This window comes from Anomaloglossus baeobatrachus, chromosome 9 (assembly GCF_048569485.1).
Source record: "Anomaloglossus baeobatrachus isolate aAnoBae1 chromosome 9, aAnoBae1.hap1, whole genome shotgun sequence".
Classification (NCBI taxonomy): domain Eukaryota; kingdom Metazoa; phylum Chordata; class Amphibia; order Anura; family Aromobatidae; genus Anomaloglossus; species Anomaloglossus baeobatrachus.
In genome coordinates, this window is record NC_134361.1 from 40,547,317 (window position 1) to 40,574,536 (window position 27,220).

At 42.9% G+C, this 27,220-nt stretch overlaps 1 protein-coding gene across 1 annotated transcript; it reads left to right on the forward strand.

Annotated features, from left to right (window-relative positions):
- Positions 1–26,007, forward strand: LOC142250413 (cytochrome P450 2F2-like). Its single transcript, XM_075322577.1, has 10 exons — positions 1–22; positions 2,708–2,883; positions 6,956–7,118; positions 18,036–18,185; positions 18,352–18,512; positions 19,002–19,178; positions 19,295–19,436; positions 20,757–20,944; positions 22,921–23,062; positions 25,826–26,007. Exons 1-10 carry the CDS (start codon positions 1–3, stop codon positions 26,005–26,007), a joined length of 1,503 nt encoding a protein of 500 aa, XP_075178692.1.
- The last annotated feature ends 1,213 nt before the right edge of the window (positions 26,008–27,220 follow it).

A 27,220-nucleotide genomic window follows, 5' to 3' on the forward strand; every position in this document is an offset into this window, starting at 1 on the left:
ATGCTTCCCAATGTGGTGACAGGTCAGGAGAGTTTATATACATTTATGTAATATAGAATTGATTTCATTAACTCCTCGTAAAGTGTGAGGGATGACACCTAGATCTTCAAACCAGGTGTCATCAACGTAAGGAAATGTCTCACCTATCTCTGGAAATGTTCTAATGAGTTTCTGAAAAGCTTTATATCTTGCGAATTCGAAACTTAAAGACATTAACTTTATATTTCAGCAATTTTTTTTCAAATATGTATTTAGAAATTTTACATTTTGCCAAATTTAATTTTCCAAAATGAAAAAAAATGGAAAATTAAAACCTTACAGAAAACAAATTAGAGTATATAAGTACTTAAGTACACCATGACAATGATATGAAATTTTTACCATCATGGCAATAACTGTTAAAAATAACTTTTATGATTCTTCACAAACCATAGATATCATATTCTTTAGAAGTTTGGGGTTTTTTTTGCAAAAGTTAATATTAATTTGATTGGTATTTTTTCTATTTGCTCATGGATGCCATGGGGATGGTTGTGGGAGTTTATTGGCTCAGTTCTAAAGCTTTGCATTTATGTTTTTTTCTTTTTCTTACCTTTTCAATTTTTTAATTGTGCAAGATAGCAATACCTCCCTAGGGCCTCCTTCACATGTCCGTGATAAAAACGCACAGTCCGTGTTGTGGGTGTGTATATGTGCGTGTTCCGTATGTGTGTTCAGCATGTGCTATCAATATGCTCTCCGTGTGCTATCTGTGATGGCACACAGACAGAATGACCTTTTATACTCGCCAGTCCCCAATGCTGCTATCTCCGGCACTGCTGCTGCTGCTTCCGAGTCCCCGGTGCAGTGCATATTCATGAGCTTAATGAGCGAACCCGGAAGCAAGTGACAGCAAAGCCGAAGACCGTAGCATCGGAGACAGGTGAGTATAGACAATCATTTTAGTTCCAATACACATTTCTTTCTCTGGTACATGTCACATGGATCACATCAGTGTGCAGTCTGTGTGACACTCATGCTACCGGAGAAAATCGGACATATCACCATGTGGAGCACACAGACACGCATGTGCTCCACACGGTCACATGTCCATGACAAAACAGGGATGTGTACACAGACCCATTGATTTTAATGGGTCTGCATATGTCCGTGTCTCCAGTACGTATAAAAACAGACATAAGTACCGGAATCACCGACGTGTAAAGGGGGCCTAAGAGACAGTTTGGAGTTCTAGAGTAAAGCCTCATTCACACAAATGTATTTTTTACCTGTTTTATATCCATATCTATATTTCAATACTATCGTCTTTTTTATGTGAACTAGACTGTATAAGTAATATTAACAAGTAGGTGATTCTTTTATAAAGGTTCACTAAGCACAGTAGGAGAGGTGCAAAAGCAAACCTTTTTATTAGGCTATGGTCACACCTTGCATTTTTTCTGAAGCCAAAACCTGCTCTCTTAGGCCGGTTTCCCATATCCAGCTTTTTGCCAGTTTGATGGATGCGGCACACGCCAGTACAGTATGATACAGTACAGCGGCAGTGCCACAACTTCCGGGTCACATCCTTCGGTCACATGATAGCATGTGACCGGCGCTTGTTGCAATGCCAGTGTACTGTATACACTCTACTGGAGTGCGCCGCATCCGCTAAATAGGCAAAAAGCCGGATGTGTGAAACCGGCCTTAGCAGTAAAAAAGCTGCTTCACAAAAGTTGGTTTTGCTGCGGTTTTAGTGCTATTATGCTTTGTCTTTTGCTTTATTTGTTGCGTTTTTTGCTGCATTTTTGCTGTGGTTTTGCTGCATTTTTTATTGTGTTTTTGCTGCATTTTTTGTTGTGTTTTTGCTGCATTTTTTATTGCACTTTTCGTCTGCCTTTTTCGTCTCTAGTAGAGCAGCAGATGCAACAGTTGCGTTTTTGCACTTTCTCATTGCTTTCAATAGTGAAAGAACACTGCAAAACGCTAAAAGAATAGACTTGCTCCTTATTTCAAAAACTCAGTAGTTTTCCTTTTCAGTCAAGAAAAAAAACAATTGTGTACTTGAGATTTCTGGAATCTCATAGCTTTTGATGATACTGTATAATTAAAACTCATGAAAAATGTAAAAAAATGCTGCAAAAAATGCAACATGTGAACACAGCCTTAGAATTGATTAGTATTGGTGAGAATCCATTTCATTGGCTATGACAGTGGTTTCGGTCTGCTGGACGGGAGCCGTGAAGACCACCTCTTTCCTAACGGCATCTCCGGTTCTGCTTTTAATTAGATGGCTGGTGTGATGTCATTATGACGGCATGATACACATGTGATGTCACTCCAAACACGAGCCGTGATTGCAGTTAGATAAGAGGTGGTTCTTACGTCTCCCATCCAGCGGCCAGATTACTGTTTTAGCCAATGTACCGGATTCTGCAAATCAATTCTCACCAGCTGTAATGGTAATCTAGTACCGTCTATTATAAACCTCAAAAAAATATAATATAGATAGATGTCCGTCACTCGGTAGGACCGCCCACTGGACTACTAAGCATAAAAATGAATAACTAAGAAGTTATGCTGAATCTTTTTCTACAAATTTATATAATTTGGCTCAAGTCCTCCATCCCTATTAGATGCCACCCACACATGGCACATTCTATACATTGGACTCCATAAACCCTAAGGACTATAGCTTCTAACTTTAATAACTTTTTGATTTTATTAGGTTGGGAAAGGATTGAATTTCGCTCGATGACCATAGGGTTCGTCATTCTTTGTGTTTCTTTTCTGATGTTTCTTAAGAAGAAAAAAGGAAAACTTCCACCAGGCCCTAAACCTTTGCCGCTTCTGGGCAACCTCCATCAGCTCGATACAAAAGATTTGGTCAAGTCTCTGAAAGAGGTACAGTATGCGGATGAGTAATTCTGCTTACCCATAGCACAAATAGAAATCTTAAAGTCGGTTTGATTGTTGCATTTGAGCCTTTTTATTTGTCGTGTTCGGTGTTTTTTACATGTTTTGCATTTGCGCCTCATTCTTCTTTTCATTGCGCCTTTTTAAAATCTTTTTCATTTGTGTCTCTTTTTTTATGTTCACCAGTGTAATTGAGAAGTGGCATATTCAGATATGATAATTCATCAAAAAACTAACCACATATAACATAGCAAATGTGAACAGGTGCCAGTTACTAAAGCGGGCTTTACACGCTACAATATATCTTACGATGTGTCGGCGGGGTCACGTCGTAAGTGACGCACATCCGGCATCGTAAGTTATATTGTAACGTGTGACAGCTACGTGCGATTGCGATTGAACGTTAAAACATTCATCTCATACACGTCGTTCAATTGCTAAAAATTGAACGTGAGGTTGTTCAATGTTCCCGAGGTAGCACACATCGCAGTGTGTGACACCCCGGGAACAATGAACACAGCTTACCTGCGTCCCGCGGATCCCGCCGGCAATGCGGAAGGAAGGAGGTGGGTGGGATGTTTACGTCCCGCTCATCTCCGCCCCTCCGCTTCTATTGGCCGGCTGCCTTGTGACATCGCTGTGATGCCAAACGTCCCTCCCACTCCAGGAAGTGGATGTTCACCGACCACAGCGAGGTCGTATGGAAGAGTAAGTACATGTGACGGGAACTAACCATTTGTGCGACACGTTCAACAAATTGAACGTGCCGCACATACGATGGGGCGTGTCAAATATATATATAAATATACGCAAACAAAAGAATACAGCAGCACTCTATAAGTGCTAAGATATAGGCAAACATATATCCTACCTGCCCATTTATTTGCAGACTTTCAGTCCAGAGGCATGGATCCCATCAAAGAAGGTTCACATTGCTATGGTTAATGGGCTCACATGAATTGGCTAATTTATGCGCTAAGAACCTTCATTTGTCTAAGTATATTCCATATAGCATTGCAGTTTAAATTTCATATATTCTATGGTTGCCTATATCTGAGCTCTTACACAGTGCTGCTGTATTCGTTTGTTTGTGTTTCAAGCCAATTCAATTCACCAGTTACAATATTTTAAAAACTTGCAAAGTTTTTGCACAAATGTAGCACAATTCCGCCTCCTTGAGTGATTTTGATGTACACCTGAATTTTTTGTTCCAAAAAGTTGCAAGAAAGGTTAAAGACAAAAATAAAAAAAAATATTTTTTATTTTATGCAAAAATCATAAACAATTAAAAAAAATGGGTGTAATAAGCTACAACAAGTGCCAATGGAGAAAAAAAGTGACATAAAAATGATGATAAATCAGGCGAAGATACAGCGCCCTATTTATGGTTGGCCATATGGCTTTCTGATGTTTCCGTTGATGGCTTGGCTGACAGCATTATCAGCCAATTTCCCCATAAACAGAAGCGCTTGCCCATTCCAACGCTCCTCCTTCTAGCCAGCAGTTTATCTCCAGGAGAACAATGCAATCAACAGTCTGAGATTGGACATGCACAATCCACATCTCTCCTAATTGTCAGTCAGTTGTCACCAATGGTCACCAGTGGGCCTCATACAAATGCCCTCATTATCACCTGCCTGGACTACTGCAACTTCTTGCTCTGTGGCCTCCCCTCACAGCCCTCCAATCTACCCTAAGCTATGCTGCCTGACTAATCCACCTGTTTCCTCACTACTCCTCACCCTCACTGGCTCGCCATTGCCCAATGACTCCAGTTCAAAACTCTAACCATGACCTACAAAGTCATCCACAACCTGTCTCCTCCTTATGTGATGCCCTGGCAAAACCAAAACCAGGTAGTCACAGATGACTGTACCCTCCACCAAGGGTACAGGAATTGCTTCTTCCTTGGGATTACACACACACCCCCACATGGTGCATATGAGCAGCTGCCCCTCCCCCCCCCCAGTTAGGACCTGAAAAGAGCAGCAGGGGAGGGGCTCAGTCAGTCGGAGGAGAGCAGCAGAGAGTCAGGAGTGTGTCTCCTGGGCTGCAGAGAAAGTGGCAGAACGGTCAGGGGTTTGAGTCCCTGGACTGTGGGAACAGGTCAGGCACTAGGAGGGGACCCAAAGTGGACCGGGGCAGGATAGTGGCCCGCTGGCATCGGGAACCCGGAATAATGCAGGGAAGTGGACTTCCCCCGTTCCAACCAGAGGAGCTAAGCAGACTACAAGGTGCAGTGCAACAAAAGAGGGCTCCTGCTCATTGCACTGTGTGTGGGACCAGCACACACCTCCAAAAGGCTCCTAGTCACCGGCAAGTTGGTTTACAAAGGACTCTGTGTTTTATGACCACACACATCAGCCTAGCTTCATCCAACACCAAGACAACCGAACTGTGAGTTTCCTGCTCCCTGCAATCCCTGCCACCACCACAACTCCCAATTGGGCCCCGGGACTACACCTCCCCTACCCGTGGAGGGGATTCCACCTTGCTGCCCCACACCACCAGTCCCGGGCACAGTCCCCAAAGGCAGCGGCGGTGCCACTATCTCATCAACGCAACCCACGGCTGGCGTCACGGACAATCTCCCTTACCTAATCCCCTTTTTTGTTGTGGAGCCTGGGATCACAGACCGGGTCACGCCACCGTGATACCTACAGAAGTGACCCCTTGGCCCGGATCTGAGTACCCCTTTTCCCTGGGCGACACACTTACATCTGTGACCTAGTCTCCCGGGACCTACCTGCACGCAACCTCAGATCCTCACAAGATCTCCTTCTCTACTCCCCACTTATCTCCTCTTCCTACAATCGCATACAAGATTTCTCCTGCTCCATACTCTGAAACGCTCTACCCCAACATATCAGACTCTCACCTACTATGGAAAGCTTCAAAAGGAACCTGAAGACCCTTCTCTTCTGACAAGTCTACAACCTGCAGTAACCCTCAGTCCACTATAGCACGTCACGACCATCTCCACCCTCACCTACTGTATCCTCACCCATCCCCAGTAGACTATGAGCCCTCACAGGCAGGGTCCTCTCTCCTCCTGTACCTGTCTGTGCCCTGTATTGTTTAAGACTATTGTACTTTGTCTCTATTATGTATATCCTTTTCACATGTAAAGAACCATGGAATAAATGGCGCTATAATAATAAATGCTACTACTACTACTAATAATAGCTATAGATTGATATTTGTCTATAGATATAGGAATATATGTAAAGTGAATCTTCATGCAGCAATGAAAATTTCAGCGTGCTCCATAAATAGTCCCAACTCTAAGGATGTTGAAGTCCCACCCCAGCCCTAATGGGAACACCCCCGCCCTTCCCAGTAACACCCCAAACTTACAATTTACCACCTACTATTATGTTGCTTACATAAATCTCCCCCCTTTCTGTTTAGGAGTGCAGAGAAATCTAAAATTGTTGACAACTATGTCCCTATTCTTATGCAATATTGGTCTTGCGAGGTCACATATACATAGCACATGGTTCTTCCTTTGGTATTTGTATTTTTTGAATAGCATGTAACTGTCTGACATGTCTGTCCATGATTTCCTCTTTATAGTGAGTATTTTTTTTGCGACCTACTAGTTTTTCCTTTCTTTTGATTGTTGTATACCAAAACCCATTCCAACATCATGCTTTAACAGCTCCGATTCTAGTCATGGGTCACATCATCTTGCCCTGATGACCAACCCAGTCTGATGATGTGATGGAACAACATCCCTAAAATCGAGAATCTAAAACACTACTCTGCCTGTAAATAAGATATTTCATTTCTGTTTTGGGCTTTCTTCCATAACTTTTCAAAAAAGTGCAGAACCTTGTTGAGGAGATGAGGTTTACCATGGTCCCACAGACTTCCCATAATTTCCCTCAGACATTAGGGAACATTTTAGCACAAATCTATGCCATCTTAAATTTTAGCTTATGGCTCTTCAAAAAAATCAATGAATCAATGAATGAAATAAAGTCTACATGCAATTAATTATCAGTCATATTCTGCTACTTCTCTCATATTCATTCTATTTATACCCTTCCGTTTATAGCTGAACAACAAATATGGTCCTGTCTTCACCATCTACCTAGGACCACGGCCCAATGTCATCCTCTATGGATACCAGGCTGTTCGGGAAGCTTTGGTAGAACAGGCCGAAGATTTTAGTGGCAGAGGAGAGTTCCCGGCATTTCATAATTTCACTCAAGGAAATGGTGAGTGTTTCAGTGCCATAGAACTGAATAATGAGCTGTAAATGATTTGAGCAGGGACTATATTCCTTAATATTGGTGGAAGAGCGTGCTTTTGGCTAAGATATTTTACTCATAATTAGAAGTGAGCAAATCAATTCACAGGGCCCTGGTCTACTTGCCAGATCAGTATTTCATGGTCGCTGGAGGAAAGCCCTGCAAACTGCTTCTACCTGGTGACATTCTTAGCTCCTCACTTAATTATTCACCCCGGTGTGAGAACATCATGACGTATACATCACATTGTGCCAGTTTGGCTCATCAAATGAACAGGGCTCCTGTCCAGAGGCAGCGGAATACAGATCTGGTCACTGGCCAGGGTCCTGAAATTATATTTGCCCATCTCTACTCATAATATAAATGGGTTGTGAAAAGAGATGATCTGCTTCGCGAATATTTTCCGAATACCTCGCCACTATTCAACTATTCGTGAATATTCGATGTGTAATGTAAGTCTATGGGAAACCCGAATAACAACTATTCGGTACTATTCGGGCTTTCCATAGACTTACATTGCGCATCGAATAGCCAAATAGCCGGCAAAGCCGAATAATCAAAGTATTCGATTATCCCTAGTTGTGAACTTTGAACAATCTCCTTTTGTTAGAAGGGTGCCCAAATGATATGGAGACCCTCAAGGTAGCATTCTGGTTTATCCCCCAGTAAATTGCTGCAATTTCCCCCCTGTATGTCCCCCTTGTGTCCTCTATAGTGTTTAGTGGGGTTGACGAAGAGCTGAAGAAAGGAAGAAATTCCAGCAACTTCAGGAGAAAGTAGAATTTTCTTAAAAAACAGTTTCTTTATTGGTAATAAATAAAGACCTATTCAGGTTGAAACGCGTAGGAAACAGCTCCTCTGTCTTGCCTCTCTATTTTTGTCTTGCTTGGATGGAATATTAATATTTTTATTACCAATAAAGAAACTGTTTTTTAAGAAAATTCTACTTTCTCCTGAAGTTGCTGGAATTTCTTCCTTTCTTCATGTGTTCCCACCCAGGTCAGGGTGTTTCCGTGCACCGGAGGTAAGATTTGGGAGTGAAGAGGGGAGAGCTGAAGTTTCTTCGTTTTTGATATTGACGAAGAGCTTATCCCACCCATTCCCTATTTAGGGCCCAGCACTAGCAATACCTAGGGTCAAGTATCTGGCTCAGCGCATAGGTGCGGATCCTATCTAGGGTGGTGAGGGACCCCAGGAACCAGCAGTAGGTTTGGTCAGGAGTCCCCATCTTCCCCTTCCTTTGATGCAGGGGTCCCGTTCCCTTACCTTTCGCTGCTCACTTGGTACTTCCCCGTACCTAGCATGACAGTTGGGCTGTAGTCTTTTTAAAGAAATAGCCAGTATTAACGGATATATTGACAGTCTATATGATGCATATGGGTGTCACATAATTCCCTTTCTACATAATACTTTTTCTTTTGATATATGTTGTTATGTAATGGAATTAAACATTGCAGGAGACAGAGACAAGACCTTGTTAAATCTGGTACATCAACATCTTGCGAGGTGGCTGCTGGCTTTGCTCCCAGTCAATATTACATCACATAAAAAGAAGAATTTTGATCTCCGCCTTTTATTTTGCGGCCGAGCTGTGACCCCCAGCTTCACAATACTAGATTAGTGCTTGTGACCATGTCATTACCAAGAGATATTCAAGATGTTGAGATCCAGCCATTATTCAGACATAGACATTTCACCGCCCTCAAACAAAATGTGCCCCATTCTCCATGGATAAAAATGATCTGTAAAGTAAATATTGTGAAAACAGCTTAGATGGGTAACTGGATCCATTACATTATGTAATGTATAAAATCCCTAGGATCAAACATCGGCTACTGGCACAAATATCTGGAATTAAAACTGTCTGCAAATCTCTTTATTAATATATGATCATGAATTTTGTAAGAATTCTGTATGACAGTTTGCATTATAGAGATCAAAATCATCCGATACATCATTGACACTTATATATGGAAACTCCAAACATATAGAAACTCAGAAACAATCATATTCCAATTTTTTGGAATATAAAATATATAATTTTTATTATTAAACAGTCATAAAATGTACACATAACAATATTAAATGGAAGATAAAGTGCAGGAAAGAGGACAACAAATACCGCGGAATGAGTAAAAGTCTGGGAGCACAGGTCCAATGTATATTGCACACGCCCAGAGGAGGTGTTTAGTAGACTGAAAACAAGTATGTTTAAATAGTATTATGCTATGCCACAGAAGTCGGGGGAGACCTTATATAATTAACTAGCACATGCAGAGTACATAATTTTGTACAGGCTCTCACTCCAACACACATGGGCATAGGCACAAACACTTCTATAGTGAATAGCACAGTCAACCACTAGGGGCAGTCTACATGCGGTAATATGCGGTAATACAAAAATCAAAAGTGCTCACCCATAATGAAACGTCCAACTGGTAAATGCTGTCCAGGGGCTCCGACGTGCGTTTCGACAGCCCCCCGAGGAAGCCCAATGTGAAATGCACGTCGGGGTCCCTGGACAGCATTTACCAGTCGGAATTTTCATTATGGGTGAGCACTTTTGATTCTTGTATTACCGCATATTACCGCATGTAGACTGCCCCTAGTGGTTGACTGTGCTATTCACTATAGAAGTGTTTGTGCCTATGCCCATGTGTGTTGGCGTGAGAGCCTATACAAAATTATATACTTTACATGTGCTAGTTACTTACATAAGGTCTCCCCCGACATCCGTGGCATAGCATAATACTATTTAAACATACTTGTTTTCAGTCTACTAAACACGTCCTCTGGGCGTGTGCAATATACATTGGACCTGTGCTCGCAGACTTTTACTCATTCCGCGGTATTTGTTGTCCTCTTTCCTGCACTTTATCTTCCCCTTTAATATTGTTATGTGTACATTTTATGAATGTTTAATAATAAAAATTATATATTTTATATTAAAAAAAATTGGAATATGACTCCGTTGTTTCTGAGTTTTGACAGTTTGCATTATAGTCCAGAGCTGCATTCGCTATTCTGCAGGCTTCAGAGTTGAACTCTAGTGATGAGCAAACAGTACGATGCTAGATTAGTCTTTACTCAAATCGACCAGTAAGAGCCAGAGACTGCAAATGGCTTTCACTGCTGTACCAGCTGCCATCTTTCACTGACAGGAGCCGACTCTTTGTGTCAGATGTTTCACCAATGACACATCCGAGCACCCGTAATACCCAGCCGAGCACCGCAAGTACCAAAGTACCGCAATTCTCAATTGCATATCCAGCAATGCCGAGCTTGTCCACTCATCATAACTGATATCTCAAAGTATTCTTTATTAGAGATGAGCCACTACCCTAGAGTTCGAGTTCGGTTTGGCGAACGTTCGGCGAACCCCTTCGAACCTCATTGAAAACAATGGCAGGCAAACACAAACACATAAAAACACATTATACATGTACACATACAGTTAATAAACATTGCCATTACACTTACAGGTCCCCACGATGCGTCCTGCAGTCTGTCTCTAGCCGCTTTTCCTTACGATAATCGCTGCGTCCTCCCGGTAACCAGCACTGATGATAGGACCTTCCGTGATGTCAAAATAGCATGTGACCAGTCACGTGTGTATTATCTCATTAGCTACAGACTGGTGACATGGCTAGACGTCATGCTAGGTCCTGTCAGTGCATCTCTCCGGTATGCGGTGCTCATTTATGCATCTCTGTGTACCGGCGAGATGCTCTGGCACATGATCGGCTTCCCCGTTCCTGCACGTGGGCGCTCTTTACAGAGTCAACCCACATGCAAGGACTGGCAGACACAGCCGGTGAATTGTGGCACCGGGAATCACGTGATCGGAGCACCGTTGCTATAGTAACTGCCTGTCAGATTACTTTAGCAATGGTGGCAGCGGTGACATCACCGCTTACAGCCCGTAGCCTCTGCTCACTCTCACTGAGTGATTAGACTGCACGGGGAGCAGCAGCGTCTTCCTCCCATGCAGTGCTGTCTGATGTAGCAGAGCTGCATGGGTTGAAGGAGAAAGAAGACAGAAGACCAGGATCATGGAGGGATGAGAGGGAGTAATAAACATGGAGTCTCTAAGTGTGTCTGTGTATTTATTTCTATTAAAGTATTTTTTCTCTGTGTGGTGTCTTTTTTTAACCCTTTATTGGAGATTCTTAATGGCCGGGTCAAACTTGCCTGACATTAAGAATCTCTGGCTTAATACTAGCTAGTAAAACAAAGCTAGTATTAACCCATTATTACCCAGCAAGCCACCCGGCTTCAGGGCTGCTGGAAGAGTTGAATACAGCGCCAGATGATGGCGCTTCTATTAAAGCGCCATTTTCTGGGGCGGCTGCAAACTGCAATTCACCGCAGAGGGGCCCAGAAAGCTTGGGCCAACCAGTGCTGTGTATTAAAATCCCCAGCTGCCTAGTTGTATCTGGCTGGACACAAAAATGGGGCGAAGCCCATGTTGATTTTTTTTTTCATTATCTCATGAAATTCATGAAATAATTAAAAAAAGGGCTTCCCTATTTTTTTAGTTCCCAGCCGGGTACAAATAGGCAGCTGGGGGTTGGGGGCAGCTGTACCTGCCTGCTGTACCTGGCTAGCATACAAAAATATGGCGAAGCCCACGTCATTTTTTTGGGGGGCAAAAAACTCCTGCATACAGTCCTGGATGGAGTATGGTGAGCCTTGTAGTTCTGCAGCTGCTGTCTGTTCTCCTGCATACACTAGTGAATGGAGCATGCTGAGCCTTGTAGTTATGCAGCTGCTGTCTGCTCTCCTGCATACACTAGTGAATTGAGCATGCTGAGCCTTGTAGTTCTGCAGCTGCTGTCTGCTCTCCTCCATACAGACAGCAGACAGCAGCTGCAGAACTAAAAGGCTCAGCATACTCCATCCAGGACTGTATGCAGGAGTTTTTTGCCCACCCAAAAAATTACGTGGACTTCACCATGTTTTTGTATGCTAGCCAGGTACAGCAGGCAGCTACGGGCTGCCCCCAACTGACTATTTGTACCCGGCTGGGAACCAAAAATATAGGGAAGCCCTTTTTTTAAAATGTTTTCAATGAATTTCATGAAATAATTAAAAAAAAAAAAAAGACGTGGGCTTCGCCCAATTTTTGTGTCCAGCCAGGTACAACTAGGCAGCTGGGGATTGGAATCCGTAGCGCAGGGTGCCCAAGCTTTCTGGGCACCCCTGCTACGAATTGCAGTCCGCAGCCGCTCCAGAAAATTACGCTTTCATAGAAGCGCCATCTTCTGGCGCTGTATCCAACTCTTCCAGCTGCCCTGGTAACGGGTGGCTTGCTGGGTAATAATGGGGTTAGGGCTAGCTGTATATTACCAACTGGCCCTAATCCTGAAATTCATTGTGTCATGCCAATATTAGACATGGCCACCATGAATTTCTAGTACAGATAAAAAAAAAACAGAACACAGAAAAATATATTTTTATTAGAAATAAAACACAACACCATTAGTGACTCCATCTTTATTGAAATAAAGAACCGCCCTCCGCAGTAATCCTGGGTCAAGGGTCCCGCGCTGTCCAATCCGGATCCAATATCATCTGATCGGTTTGCTGGAAGGCAAAGCGATCAGATGATGTGTCAGGTTCAAGGGCCTGAATCACATGACACAGCAGCTGATTGTATAAACGGCTTTTATACAATCAGCTGATGCATCAGTGCAAAAAAAAAACTACAAACGTCTCTGCAGACTCCTGTCCGACAGCAGCAGCTGATAGTTTAGCCGACCGGGCGGTAAAAAGCCGGCCTCACTGCTCGACTTATAGTGTCAGCTGATTCTGTCAGCTGACCGCATCAGCTGATCATCACCAGGTCTAAGAGAGAGAAGAGGAGAGAAGAGAGAGAGAAGAGGGAGAGGAGAGAGAGAGAGAGAGAGAAGAGAGAGAAAGAAGAGATAGAGAAGAGAGAGAAGAGAGAGAGGGAGAAAGGGAGAAAGAGAGAAAAAGAGAGAAAGAGAAAAAGAGCTAGAAAGAGAGAAAAAGAGAGAAAGAGAAAAAGAGAGAAAAAAAGAGAAAAATAGAGAGAGAAAAAGAGAGAGAAAGAGAGAAAAAGAGAGAAAGAGAGAAAAAGAACAATAGAGAGAGAAAAAGAGAGAAAGAGAGAGACAGAGAGAGAGAGAAGAGAGAGAGGAGAGAGAAGAGAGAAACAGGAGAAAGACAGAGAGAGAAGAGAGAGAGAGGAGAGAGCAATGCAGCCTCATTCCGTGAACTGCTCTGATTTTAGAGGTGTGGCCCGTGGCTCACAGCTGATGTCCGGCTCCTCCGCTCAGTGCATAATTAAATTAAATTATAATTATAAATAAATAATAATTATAATTTAAAATAAATTAAATTCATTACCGGGGCGGCCAGGACTTGAACTCATGAAGTAATGCTCCCTAGGCAGTAGCTCTAACCATTGAGCCACTGCCTCTAATGTGAAGTATAGGAAGATTTGGTTATCTTGACCTCTGCATTGCAGAGTGAAGTCTCTGGTGACAGCGCAGCTCATTTCAGGTGCTGCGTGGAGAGGACACAAAGCGCTCGTGTTCTACGGGGCTCCCTGTCATCTTCATGTAGCAGAGCTGACAGTGTCGTGTGGATTACTTTAGACCTGGATTGTTGTTTGGGGATTAATAAAGAGGTAAATGAGGTGGTTTTTTGTCTTTTATTCCAAATGAAGGATTTTTCGCTGTGTGTTTATTTACTTTCACTTACAGTTTAATCATGGATGGTATCTCGGGGAGACGCCTGCCATAACTAACCCTGTTATTACCTCGATTGCCACCGCACCAGGGCAATTCGGGATGAGCTGGGTATAGTCCCGGGACTGCCGCATCTAGTAGATGCGGCAATTCCGGGCGGCTGCTGGGTGATATTGTTAGGGTGGTGGGCTCCCCATAACGTGCCGCTCTCCATCCTGACAATACCAGCCTGCAGCCGTGTGTTACAGGGGACTGTCTGATAATAAAACCCAAAGGAATATCAGACAGTCAGGGTCCACCGTGCAAAGACTCTGCTGCAGACTATGGCAGAGGATAAGGGGTATATAAGTGTGCCACTGTAAATAGAAATAGCACAAGTGCAGAGTGCAATACCTCTGTTAAACTCACAGAGGAATATAATTAGAAAATAAAGCAATTCCTCCCTTACTTGGAGGGTGTGTGGTATGGTCTCTGTTAATGGTCACAGAGACAAAAGCAGTGAGTGTGAAATGGCACCTACCTAGGTCCGTTCCTCTAGCGGTGCCAGTAGACGGACAGCAGCGTAAGCCGCACAAAGCTCCTACCTGCGTTCGCTCCACTAGTGTGCGAGGACACGAACCACTAGACATGGCACCTGCCTAGGTCCGCTCCACTAGTGGTGCAAAAGAGACGGACAGCAGCATAAGCCGCACAAAGCTCCTACCTATGTTCGCTCCCCTAGTGTGCGAGGATATGAACAACTGCCAGATGCAGTATAAGGAACATTACCCTAGCGGCAACGTCCACCTACGAGTAGAATCACAAGGCCCAGCCGGACCATGTGCCTCAGGCACCTGCCTATGTCCGCTCCACTAAGATGTAAGGATACGGACCGCAGCCGAAGCTGCAAGGTATAAGATATATACCCTGCCGGTAGCGCTCACCTATCATAGACAGAGAGATGCCTAGAGGGACGTGCACAGAGCGTCTACTCTCATGCATGAACCAAGAGGACTGAGCGCCGGACAGCGTGCGTCAGGGTCTTATATAGACTCTGTGCCTCAACCAAGATGGAGGACACCAGAGCCAATCCGCTGCCAGAATGACAGCAATGACGTCACGCTGGCCTATCACCGAGCAAAGCGTCACAAGCACATGACCAGCGACCAATCGGCATAGAAGGTGTCAGAGACATGTGACCACGTGTCACAAGCACATGACCAGCGGCCAATCAGCTTAGAAGGTGTCAGAGACATGTGACCTCGTGTCAGCGATGATGTCACCCGCACATGTGCAATGGCTCCAAGATAGGACTTAGTCTCCAGCGCTTGCACATGTGCAGTAGACAGAAATCCGAACATAGTCTCCAGTGCTCGCACATGTGCAGTAGCAAGAAATCCGAACATAGTCTCCAGTGCCACAGCAACCGTAACACCATGTGGCTTTATCCTGGCTGGTTTCAAAATTGGGGTAACCGCAATTTTTTTTTTATTTATTTATTTTACTGCAAGATATAGACCCGCCCACCAGCGGCTGTGATTGGTTGCAGTGAGACAGCTGTCACTCATCGTGGGGGCATATCTGACTGCAACCAATCATGGGCGCCGGTGGGCGGGGAAGGCATGGAATACCTGATTGAATAATGAAGCGGCAGCCATTTTCAAAAGAGGAAAAGCCGCCGGAGATTTGTGACAGCTGTGCAGCGTAACGCCCGTGATCTGTGAGTAGGATAGAGAGAGGGATTGTGCTGGGGATGCAGGACGCATGCAGATACGCAACATGCGCACATACTTACTGTGAAAAGACACGCTTTTGGTGATCGAACCGTTCTCGAACGTAACTCGAACTGCCGAACTTTAAGCAAATCATTTGAGTTTGTCGAACGACTCGAACCCCGCCCAAAATCACTCGAATTTGAAATTGGCAAACCATTCGACTCAAACATCGCTCAACTCTATTCTTTACTGCCTTGATGATCAAACAGAGCTAGGTGATTGATATTACAGAAAGTGTCATCTTAACACCAGGATTTGGGCAATAATTAAAAGTGTAAGAAAAATAACTGCGCCCCTTACCTTATCGGAGCTCAGTTAACACCTTTCTGTTGTGGCTATTTTTTATTTTTCTTGTGCAGCTTTTATCTCCCCTTTTTGCAAGAGCCATAACTTTATATTTTTCCATCGACAGTGCCATATTAAGGCATGCTTGATTCTTTGTAGGAAGCGTTGTAGTTTTGAATGACACCACTCATTTTATAATACAATGTACTGGAAAACAGGAAAAAACTTACAAATGAGGTCAAATGGTGAAAAACAAAGTAATTCCACCAAAGTTTTTCGGTATTTGATTTGCGGCGTTCATTGAGTACTAAAATGATCTCACAATATGATTCTTCAAGTCAGATTGAATACAGAGATAAAAAATGTTTTAAATGTTATCAACATTTTTAAATTTTTTTTTGCCTACTATTGTTTTAGTCCACATCAATACACTTGTTTTAGCCCATGGTCTCCTATGAAGCCTAGCTCATGGTCTTCTATCAAGCCCAGCTCATGGTCTTTTATGATGCCCAGCTCATGGTCTCCTATGAAGCCCAGCTTATGGTCTCCTACGATGCCCAGCTTATGGACTCCTACGAAGCCCAGCTCATGGTTCCCTATGAAGCCCAGCTCATGGTCCCCTATGATACCGAGCTCACGGTCTCCTATGACGCCAAGCCCATGGTCTCCTATGAAGCCAAGCTCATGGTCTCCTATCATGCCGGATCCAAGACTTCTTCCGAGCTGCACCAACCCTCTGGAACGCTCTACCCCAAGAAGTTAGGACAAATCACAACTTACTCAGCTTCAGACGCACCCTAAAGACGCATCTTTTTAGGGCGGCCTATCACACTCCCTAATCAGATTCGATTCACATAGTCCCTCTACAACCTCTCACAACATAGCTCCACATCAAACTCCATGGCACCCAAAGGCATCTCAAGGCTCGGGCCCACTGGTCCAGGAAACCATTATCCAGCCCCATTTCCGTGAGATGGCTGGATTGTCATTGTAAATAAGCACTTGAACCTTGCCTCTCCCCCCATCTCATTGTAGATTGTAAGCTCTCACGAGCAGGGTTGTATTTTTTCCCCTCTAAATATTGTATTTCTATAACTGTTACTTGTATGTATATGATCCTCCTGAATTGTAAAGCGCTACGGAATATGTTGGCGCTATAGAAATAAAGATTATTATTATTATTATTATTATTATTATCATGCCCAGCCCATGGTCTCCTATGAATCCCAGCTCATGGTCTCCTATGATGCCCAGCCTATGGTCTCCTATGATGCCCAGCCCATGGTCTCCTAAGAAGCCCAGCTCCCAGTAAAACCAACATGGCAACCACAGGGACCTTCAACAGTCAACCATTGCAACCAATCTGCAGCTCAGAATCACACCACAGGGAACGGTGATGGGTGCTATTTATATCCATTTACTGTTTATATTTGGCCTCTTCCAGAGATGAAAACAGTTGATCGATGGGGGTTCTGATGTTGTTCATCTATAAGCTAGACAGCCTCTTTAAGCTTTACATAGGGTGCTTACACCAAAAATTAGAGTCCTTCAAAAGCGGCATGATTACAGCATCACAGGTGGGTACAATATGACAACAATCTACTTTGTAAGGGAGCAGCAGACTGCATTTTTATATCTTTACATAATGATCAATGAATGCCTAACCACTGGATCTCCATTGATGAAAAAATATTTAGGTCTCAAACCAGAAAACTGTTTTTGAAGACCCAGAAATGGTACCCAAGCTAATAAAGTTTGTGTCTTGCAATTACCTGTAGATTAATGAAAACATAGAAGGAATGTCATATGTAGACCTATTGGAAACCAAGCAGCCCATGATAGCATGATTCTTAGCACTGGGCAGGTCATTTCATTTATCCCCAATCACTAGAACTGAGCTCTACCCTAAGTTTCAATGTTTATAGTAACATAGACAATACATTTTCATTCAAACAAGTGTTAATTGTGGCCCCACATTAAAGCTGTAGACCAAAACTAGGAGCATCAAAAGCCTTACCGTGGTTTGAGTTTAGATTATTACAGCCACAGCCGTAATATCGATGCTAAAATTAGAGTCCTTACTGCTAAGTTCAACTTTCTTTGATTATCCATATTTTCACTTAACTCAGGGATAGCATTTTCCAATGGGGAGAAGTGGAAGCTGCTCAGGCGTTTTGCATTGGTAACCCTTCGGAATTTTGGAATGGGAAAGAGGAGTGTCGAAGAAAGAATTCAAGAAGAAGCACAATTCATGTTGGAAGAGTTCAGGAACACAAAGCGTAAGGACTAGGAAATCCTGGAATATTGCATATTATTTTCTAAATTTTCTGTACTGAATCAATTTTGGAGGCCAGAAGATAACAATGAGACGATTTACTACAATTGACTTCTAAGTAGATCGTATAATTAAAACTGAGCTTATGTTAACTTTGTTATACACTGCAGAAAAACCTTTTGATCCCACCTTCTTCTTGAGTCGAGCTGTTTCCAATGTCATCTGCTCAATCGTCTTCGGTAATCGGTTGGAATATGAAGACAAGAGGTTCCTGTCGCTTCTTCACCTCATCAATGACAATTTTCAAGTCGTAAGCTCTGGTTGGGGAACGGTAAGAGGAAAAAATTGATTTTTGTGCTCTACTTCACCTTTTGTGTGTACGTCCTTTAGTGGGAGAAAACATGACTACTGTGTGGTCCTTATTAGGGTTCGGATGGTAAGAGGTGTTGTTTCTTGTGCTACTGTCATTATGGCTACAGTACATTTGGGATAGTTGGGCCAATTTTCATTTATGCAGAGAAATTAGCCAGATTGTCTGAGGAAGTGCATTCCAGAGTATTCGTGCAGCTCAAGAGAAGACATGGAGTCTGGTGTAGGAGTGTAAAATTATGGAGAATTTTAATATTATATTATTATAAGTGTAGAGGGCATGAATAATGTAACAGAGGTGAAAAAGTACAGTAGAACATACACAAGGCATACAATATTTTCATGTTACGTTCTTCTAAACCTGGATTATACAAAATATAATTAACTTTGACTACTACCATGGTTGTATGGTGACAGTATATATTTTAACCCTTACTTTCATCCTGAACAGCTTTATAACACATTTCCTGGCATCATGAATCATCTGCCAGGACCTCACCATCGAATCTTCAAGAATTTAGTAAAACTTAAACAGTTTGTGTTGGAGAATGTAACAGATCATGAGAAAACATTTCAGCCTGATTGTCCACGTGACTTCATAGACTGTTTCCTTATCAAAATCCAAAAGGTAAGTAAATAAATCGGACAGTCGAAAAGTAATTAGCAATGACCGACTCTGTGCTTTTTCACCTCTGTCCTGTTTAATTGTCCCTCCAAAAAATAAATCTTTTCGTCTGGTTTTAGGAGAAAGGAAACCCTACGAGTAGCTTCAACATGGAGACCCTTGTGATGACTTCTCTAAATCTGTTCTTTGGAGGAACAGAAACTGTTAGCACTACTTTAAGATATGGAATCCTTATTTTGATAAAATATCCAGATATCACAGGTAAGATGTCAACATATATGACTGCAGATTAGCGAGGGACAGATGGATCCAATGCTGTCTCTCATGCTAAAGGACCCTAGGCTACCCTGAATCTCAGGGTTACCCCAAATGGTGGAGATACCTGAGTCAAGTTCCTCACTATTCTCCAGACCAGATCTAATCTATTACCACCTTTCTCCCCCAGGGAAGTAAGAGACAGGTGAGTAATGGTAATACAGATTAAGACAGACAGGGGAAAACCAAAACAGACACACTGCAAACTCACAGGAACAAACAGTAAGAGACTAAGGAGAAAAACAAGAGCAGGAAGGTAGCAACAAAAAGACAACAAGGGTTAACACCACAACTGTTCACAGCAATAATTCACAACAACCCTCAGTAAGTCAACACATTACCAGACCAGTATAGGTAAGCTATAGCTGGCATTAATGGAATAATCCAGCCAGCATATATAGGAGGAGAGCAAACGTGATTGGCTCCCCTATAGCATGTCATCAAAGAGACTAACAAGCAGCGCAGCAGAGATTAACTCTTGCTAACCTGCATAAGTCTGTGGTTTGGCACCCTTTTCTCCCTGTGCTAATCACAGATGTCAGAATAGAAAACAGGCAGATCCTGACGCCACCATGACAGTTGGCAACACCTGCAGAATTCTCCTTGTGACAGTAATATGAGTTTTATCTCCAAAACTAACAGCATTGTAGGGATTTATATAGCTATTACTTCAGATAATTATCATCTACAACTTCTTTGCATAGCTATGTATTTCCACGTTAATAGACCACCAACAATCCTTGTATGGTTTGCCTCTGTATAGTCATTCTGCAGTCAAACTCTCCCATTAATGGTAACCTCCTCCCCAGGCATTATGTACCACCCTGATAGCATGACCCCTCTCCTTTAACAATTAGCTATAGTAATCTTCATAAAAGGAAAGCATAATCTATGGGAAGAATGAGATGGTGTTGAAAGGACCTCATCTGAACTCTTGGAGATTGAGCCTCCATGCAATGGACAAATATAAAGATACCCAAGGTTGGATGTCCAGAATCCGATCAGAAACTCAAAAAAAAACAATAGTTGGAGACATAATATGAAGCTTGAGGTCCCCACTGTAAAACCTATAGCTAGGCCTCCTGTCACCTACCAAGTGTCATTCATAATACTTGAATCTTCTTATTCGGCTCAAGGGCCTCCACAGACACCAAGACCTGGTCTTGTCTAAATGTGAAAGGATGGATGATTGGCCAAGTTAGTTCTAGTATCTGTTTAGATGTGTTGAAGCTTAGAATTCACATGAATTATTCTATGTCCAACCAGAGAAAGTTCACCAAGAGATTGACAAAGTGATTGGAAGAAACCGTTGTCCAACAGTGGAGGACAGAAGTAAGATGCCATACACTGATGCTGTGATCCACGAGATACAACGTTTTACCAGTATAATTTCACTGAACCTACCTCATGCTGTCATAAGGGATACCCAGTTCAGAAGTTATTATCTGCCTAAGGTGAGAGTGTGGAACATTTCAGGGTTCATATAATTATAACCATTGTCCATGTGTCAGAGGTTGAAGCTTTTCAGACTCAACTCAAAACGTGTAATAGGGTTGTCCATACCCTACCATAAGCTGCTTATAATGTTGGTGTCTTCTTAAGTGACCGTGGACCTTTTGAGCCAGGGTCCAGGTGTAATTGCAACCTCGGCAACCCCTATAAAAACATTTAGATAGAAGTTGGAATTCTTGTTCCTAGAAATCATTTAGTAGACAAACAAAAATTATCCTTTGCTTATCTCCAGCAATAACAAATGCTGAATCTCTATCATCATGGAGCTGTTGGCAGAACATTGTGTTGGTCAATCCTGAAGAATTTTTGTTTTCCAAAATTTTTATATATTATTTATGCCTCAGAATGTCCCATTAAGTAGTTGTCCAAACTTAGGATATTGATGATCTATTCTTTCGAGAGATCATATCGGAGGGGGTTTGACATCCTCCACCCCAAGTCATCAGCTTTTGGCCAGATTCACTGCAACAGGAGTTGAGGTGCCATTTTCGGCAAAGGATACTTCACAATATATGAAGACGTGATTTTATGATCTAAGTATTTAGGTCACTATTAAGCATTTACAAGTCAAATCTAGTAATGAAAAATAGAACAGAAAAAAAGTGTAATGGACATTTGTACCACTTTTGGATTGATCCTGGATTTTGGCTTGAAAATACTACAAATAACAAGAATAATATTTAATACTGACCTTGATAACCAACAATGAATAAGTCCTAAGTGACATAGGTTTCTCATTCTAGCCTAGAAATTCATAGACTTGCCAATCATACACTTTTTTGGGGTATATTATATATAGTATTTGGTTGGTGCTAGTTTTGGCAACATTTTGATCACATCTTAATGTATTTTATTGCAATGTTGCAGAGGCCAAAACAAAAACGTAATTCTGGAGTTTTTAATATTTTTATTTTATTTTTACGCTGTTTACGGATCAGATTCATTTATTTTATATGTTGATAGATTGGACATTTCTGAACTCGATGATACCAAATATATGTTTTTTTTTATAATTTGTTTTATTTTCAATGGGGTAAAAGGGGTTGATTTGAACTTTAGTGGGGGGGTTTATATATATTTATTTTTTTAAAACAAAAAAATTTACTTTGTATTGTATTTACTGGTAGTCGATCATCCGATTACTTGTGCTGTACAGAGCAGGGAATCAGCACCACTCTGTACAGCAGGTATGATGACTTACTATTAGGGATGATCGAATATCACAAATATTCGGCAATATTTGGCTTCGCGAATATCCGACGAATAGGTCGCCGCTATGTGAATATTCGATGCTCAATGTAAGTCTATGAGAAGCCCGAATAGTTGTTATTCGGCAACTATTCGGGTTTCTCATAGACTTACATTGCGCATCGAATATTCGCAAATAGTCGAATAGCGGTGACCAATTCGGCGAATATGGGCGTTGCTGAATATTTGAGGTATTCGATCATCCCTACTTCCTATGAATGTTGCTCGCAGCCGGTGTACACAGAAAGTTCATCATGACAGATACAGGAATCATCAGTTGACCCCGAATGTCATTACAACCCATGGGTGCCCTACAATCACATCATGGGGCCACCAATGGGAACAAGGAATGATGAGTTCCCTGCCAGTGCATGTCATATCCCCCTATCAGAGATTGACAGCGGAATTTAACTAGTTAACAGCAGCTGGTGGATCTCCAATCAGTCCGCCGCTATTACCTAGTTAAATCCCACTGTTAGCTGCACATGTCGGCTGTTCAGATCAGTAGAAATGTGCAGAGAAACATGCGGGCTCGGTGTGTGAGCCTGCATCAAAGGCAGGGACACTACATAGGACGTAAATATAAGTCATATGTCGTGAAGGGGTTAAAAATAATGTAATCAATGAAACATAATAAGTACAACATATATTACATATGACTATCTTCCAGGGCACAAATGTATTGCCGGTCATCACCTCCGTCCACAATGACACTGAGAAATTCAAGGATCCCCAAACGTTCAACCCAGAAAATTTCTTGGATGAAAATAATCGGTTCAAGAATAATGAGGCTTTTATGCCTTTCTCTACAGGTAAAGTATAAGATTACATGAGTCTGTACTGTGTATATATATATATATATATTTATTTACTGACTCCTAGGTCCAGTGAAGAAAAAGAAATCCAAAGGCAAAATTCAGTAAAAAAAAATAATGCACTGTTTTCGGCATGTATTGGCCAGGTTTCTTTTAGCTACGTGATACTAGTTGTTTGCATCAAACACTGCCCTGTCTTATTGTTTTGGCCCCCATAGACTTTCAACGCGGTTACCAATACAAATGTCTATAAAACTAGTATTTGAGGGGGACCATAAGGTTTCTACATTCAACATCAATGCTACATAGTTTCTGTACGCTAATTATGATATAGAAAAATGTGTCCCTTGCTCCTCAATGGTGTTTGTGTCACGCAGGTCTTTTCCGATATTAGATTTGTGACAGGTTTGGGCCAGGAGTCTCACTTGTGAGACTCTGGAGATTAAATATGTTTTCCTTTCCTTTGGTGTATTAAGAGTTAATGTTAATTTTGTTGCCAGCCGCTTTCTAGCAGTCTATGTCAGGTGCAGCCACTGTGTGACCATGCCCAACAACTTCAAATAGTGGCAATACCCATCAACCTTTGTTGTTGATAGAATTCATTCTGTCCTGGCCGCCTAGATGGAAAGAGCTGCTTGGGTTCTGACCTGAGCCCATCCATCTGCTGCCTTGGAGTCTGGCTGCAGCTGTGGAGTTGGTGTTAGTATTCATTTTTCCCCTGTTTGTCTTCTTACCCTTCATGGTGTATTAGTGCAGCGGTGGGACTATTGTTCCTCGCCGGCCAGCTCACTAGTCAGGGATAATCACAGGGCCTCCTAGGGTTCAAAGTATCCCGCTCGGCAACAAGTTGAATGAATCTGTATAGGACTAGTTATGGAATGCAGGGTACAGCTGCAGGCGAGTGCAGAAGGTGTCCCATCTTCCTCTTCCCTAGCGCCAGGGCCCACCATTGTTAAAGTGCCCCCGGTATTCCCCCGGTGTTTTTGCAGTGCGCCAGACATCTGTAGGTCTAAGTGCAACTGTCACGCTGTGTACACGGACATATCATACTCCGTGTGTGACCGTTTGTCTCACTAATCAGAAGAATGGTGCATGTGCAATGGAATCCATTTTCTCATATACATGTGCTGGTTTTCTAATTAACGGTCCTAAATCTAGATTTGCAAAATTATGTGGCTGATGATGCAAAAGAAATCCACATCAATCACACACAGAGGGAAGGCATCAGCAGGCTCTACCTCTTGTTCTAGCATGCTCTTCAGTGAATCCTGCTAGTATCCAACCAAAAACAGTAATAGCTCCAGTCCTTTAGAAATATCGATCAACCATAAAATAAAACCATCAGCAGGTGAAATAATTAGATTAGGAAGGGACAAGCCAAACAGGTTGTCATCTGTGAAGACAGTGAAGAAACAAAACAGGACAAATAGCCGGCTCCCCTCGAAGGGTTGTGTGAGACACAACCACTATTGAAGCCACTGATGACAGCTGCAGCAGCCCCCACAGCGTGAAGTGTAGATATTGGAGATGAAGGGTTAAAAGCCCCGGTGTTGTCCACAAAGAAAATGCTGGTGCTTGAATGAGTGATTTTACACATTGCACAGTAGAAATCAGGACAATCACACGAATCCAGATGAAGGAGTTTTCAACTCCGAAATGCGTTGAATTTTTCGTTTTATAGGATGCACCAGATTATAAGACGCGCCCCAAATTCAGAGGAGGAAAATAGGAAAAAATAATTTTTAATCTTAAAATGAGGGTCCGTCTTATCATCCTAGTGTGTCTTAATCCTAACACTCCCCAGGGGAGAGCGGCGGTGGTGGAGTGGCTAAGGAAGATCACAGGAGGTAGGGTCAGCAATGCTGTGGGCTCAGAGGAGGGGGTGTTGCGGCTCAGGAGGGTCGGCAATACTGCGGGCTCGGGGGTGTCGTGGTGGCGGGCCATTGATCTGCCGACGGGCTGCTGGGGTGTCACTGCAGCAGAGCGACTCAAGAGGATCACAGGACGGGGTGTCTTGGTGGCGGGTGCCATTGATCTGACTGCAGTTGACGAGATGGGCTTTAAGAAAATGGCCATGGAGGCAGTGCGTGCGCAGATAAGACTCCGTGGCTATTTCCTTGAAGTCCATTGCGTCAATCTGCGCATGTGTCACCTTCGCGGCCACTTTCTTGAAGTCCACCACGTCAACCGCGAGCGAGTTAATGGAGCTGCCGCCGACACACCCCATCCTGTGATCCTGCCTTCTATGACTCCGCTCCAACACCGCCGCCCCGGTAAGCCATATCCGGATTGTAAGATGCCCCCCCACTTAACCCCCAGTTTTGGGGAAAAAAAGTGCATCTTATAATCCGGAAAATATGGTACACACTTTATTTTTGCTATAATTATCAAAAACTTAGTTTACCATAAATACAGCTGATGTCTTCATATCAGAATTATGGGCTGTAAACATGGATCACTTATATTCATAATGATTTATTGAGGTTTTCCAACGTGTCCGTAAAAAATATTGTTAGTCCGTGACTTTTTATGTAGGAATGCCAGAAAAAAAAAAAAGTTGAGTTGACAACCCTGATTGGAGCAGGAGAAGAAGGTTGTGTCATCCAATTGGAGCTACCAATGAAATAGCCTCTTTCCTATGCTGCCATTCATTTCAATGAAGAGTACATTCTGTTAGAAAACATCCAAAAATAACCCAAATGTAAAGAACACTATACCTTTACTATTATTTTAATTACTCTAGCTGTTTTTACTCTTCAGGTAAACGTATCTGTCTGGGGGAAGGTTTGGCTCGCATGGAGATTTTCATATTTTTGACTACTTTTCTGCAAAATTTGACTTTCAAGCCCACGGTGCCTCCTGATGAGATTGATCTGACCCCATCAATCAGCGGCGTTGGCAATGTGCCCCCTATCTACCAGCTCAGAGTAATACCTCGTTAAATACACTTGTATAGAGAATGGATTCGGTGCCGACCAGTAGAGAGCAGCATTGTCATTTATATCGGTGGATAACGAGCAGCTCGTAAATGTATGTGATAAAAAAATGTAAAACACCTTCGTAAACAAGATATATATAATGAGATACACAAGTGAAAAACACGGCTCTTTTTTTTTTTGTTCAAAACACCCAGAGAAAAGAGATCCATTTTGGGGGTTGTGATACATCTACGGTACAATGACTTTCATTGAAATGTAAATTAAATAGAACTTACATCAAGACATGGTGGAACATTCATTATCTTCTAGCCCATGTATATACACACTTAAAGGGGTTGTCCACCAAACAATCCACACTCACCTCCGTTGCAGCCAATCAGCAGCCACTAATTGGCTGCAGTTTTTTCTATATCATCAGAAGGGATGAAATGTTGATAAGCTGCTGACAAACAGTGGCTTGATTAGCCACAGAGGACGCTTGACACAACAATGAAGAATGACCATGGCACTTCTGTTCGTGGTGCCCTAGTAGGATCCAATCCTTTGGTATGGTATGAAAGAGAGATTTGGCACTCAGATTGCTGAACAAAAGCTGTGACACGGTGGTGGACACCACAGATGCCTTATCAGCGTCTCTGAAACTAAAGGCCGTTTTACACGCTGCGATCTCGCTAGCGTGCGTACCCGCCCCCATCGTTTGTGCGTCACGGGCAAATCGCTGCCCGTGGCGCACAAAATCACGCGGACCCGTCACACTACTTACCTTAGCGACGTCGCTGTGACCGGCGAACCACCTCATTTCTAAGGGGCCGGTTCATACAGCGTCACAGCGACGTCACTAAGCGGCCGCCCAATAGAAGCAGAGGGGCGGAGATGAGCGGAACGAACATCCTGCCCACCTCCTTCCTTCCTCATTGCCGGCGGCCGCAGGTAACGTGAGGTTCCTTGTTTCTGCGGTGTCACACGCAGCGATGGGTGCTGCTGCAGGAACGAGGAACAACATCGTACCTGCAGCAGCAACGATAATTGGGAATAGGGGGCCATGTCACCGATTAGCGATTTTGAACATTTTTGCGATGATTCAAAATCGCTCATAGGTTTCACACGCAACGACATCACTAACGCGGCCAGATGTGCGTCACAAATTCAGTGACCCCCAACGACATCGCTTTAGCGATGTCGCAGCGTGTAAAGCGGCCTTAAGGCTACATTCACA

Bases quoted from the DNA above. Each gene is read 5' to 3' on its own strand.
- LOC142250413 (XM_075322577.1), top strand. From the start codon at position 1: ATGCTTCCCAATGTGGTGACAG. The intron at 19,437-20,756 runs GTAAGATGTCAA...ATGTCCAACCAG, and splicing joins AAAATATCCAGATATCACAG to AGAAAGTTCACCAAGAGATT. The intron at 20,945-22,920 runs GTGAGAGTGTGG...ACTATCTTCCAG, and splicing joins GAAGTTATTATCTGCCTAAG to GGCACAAATGTATTGCCGGT.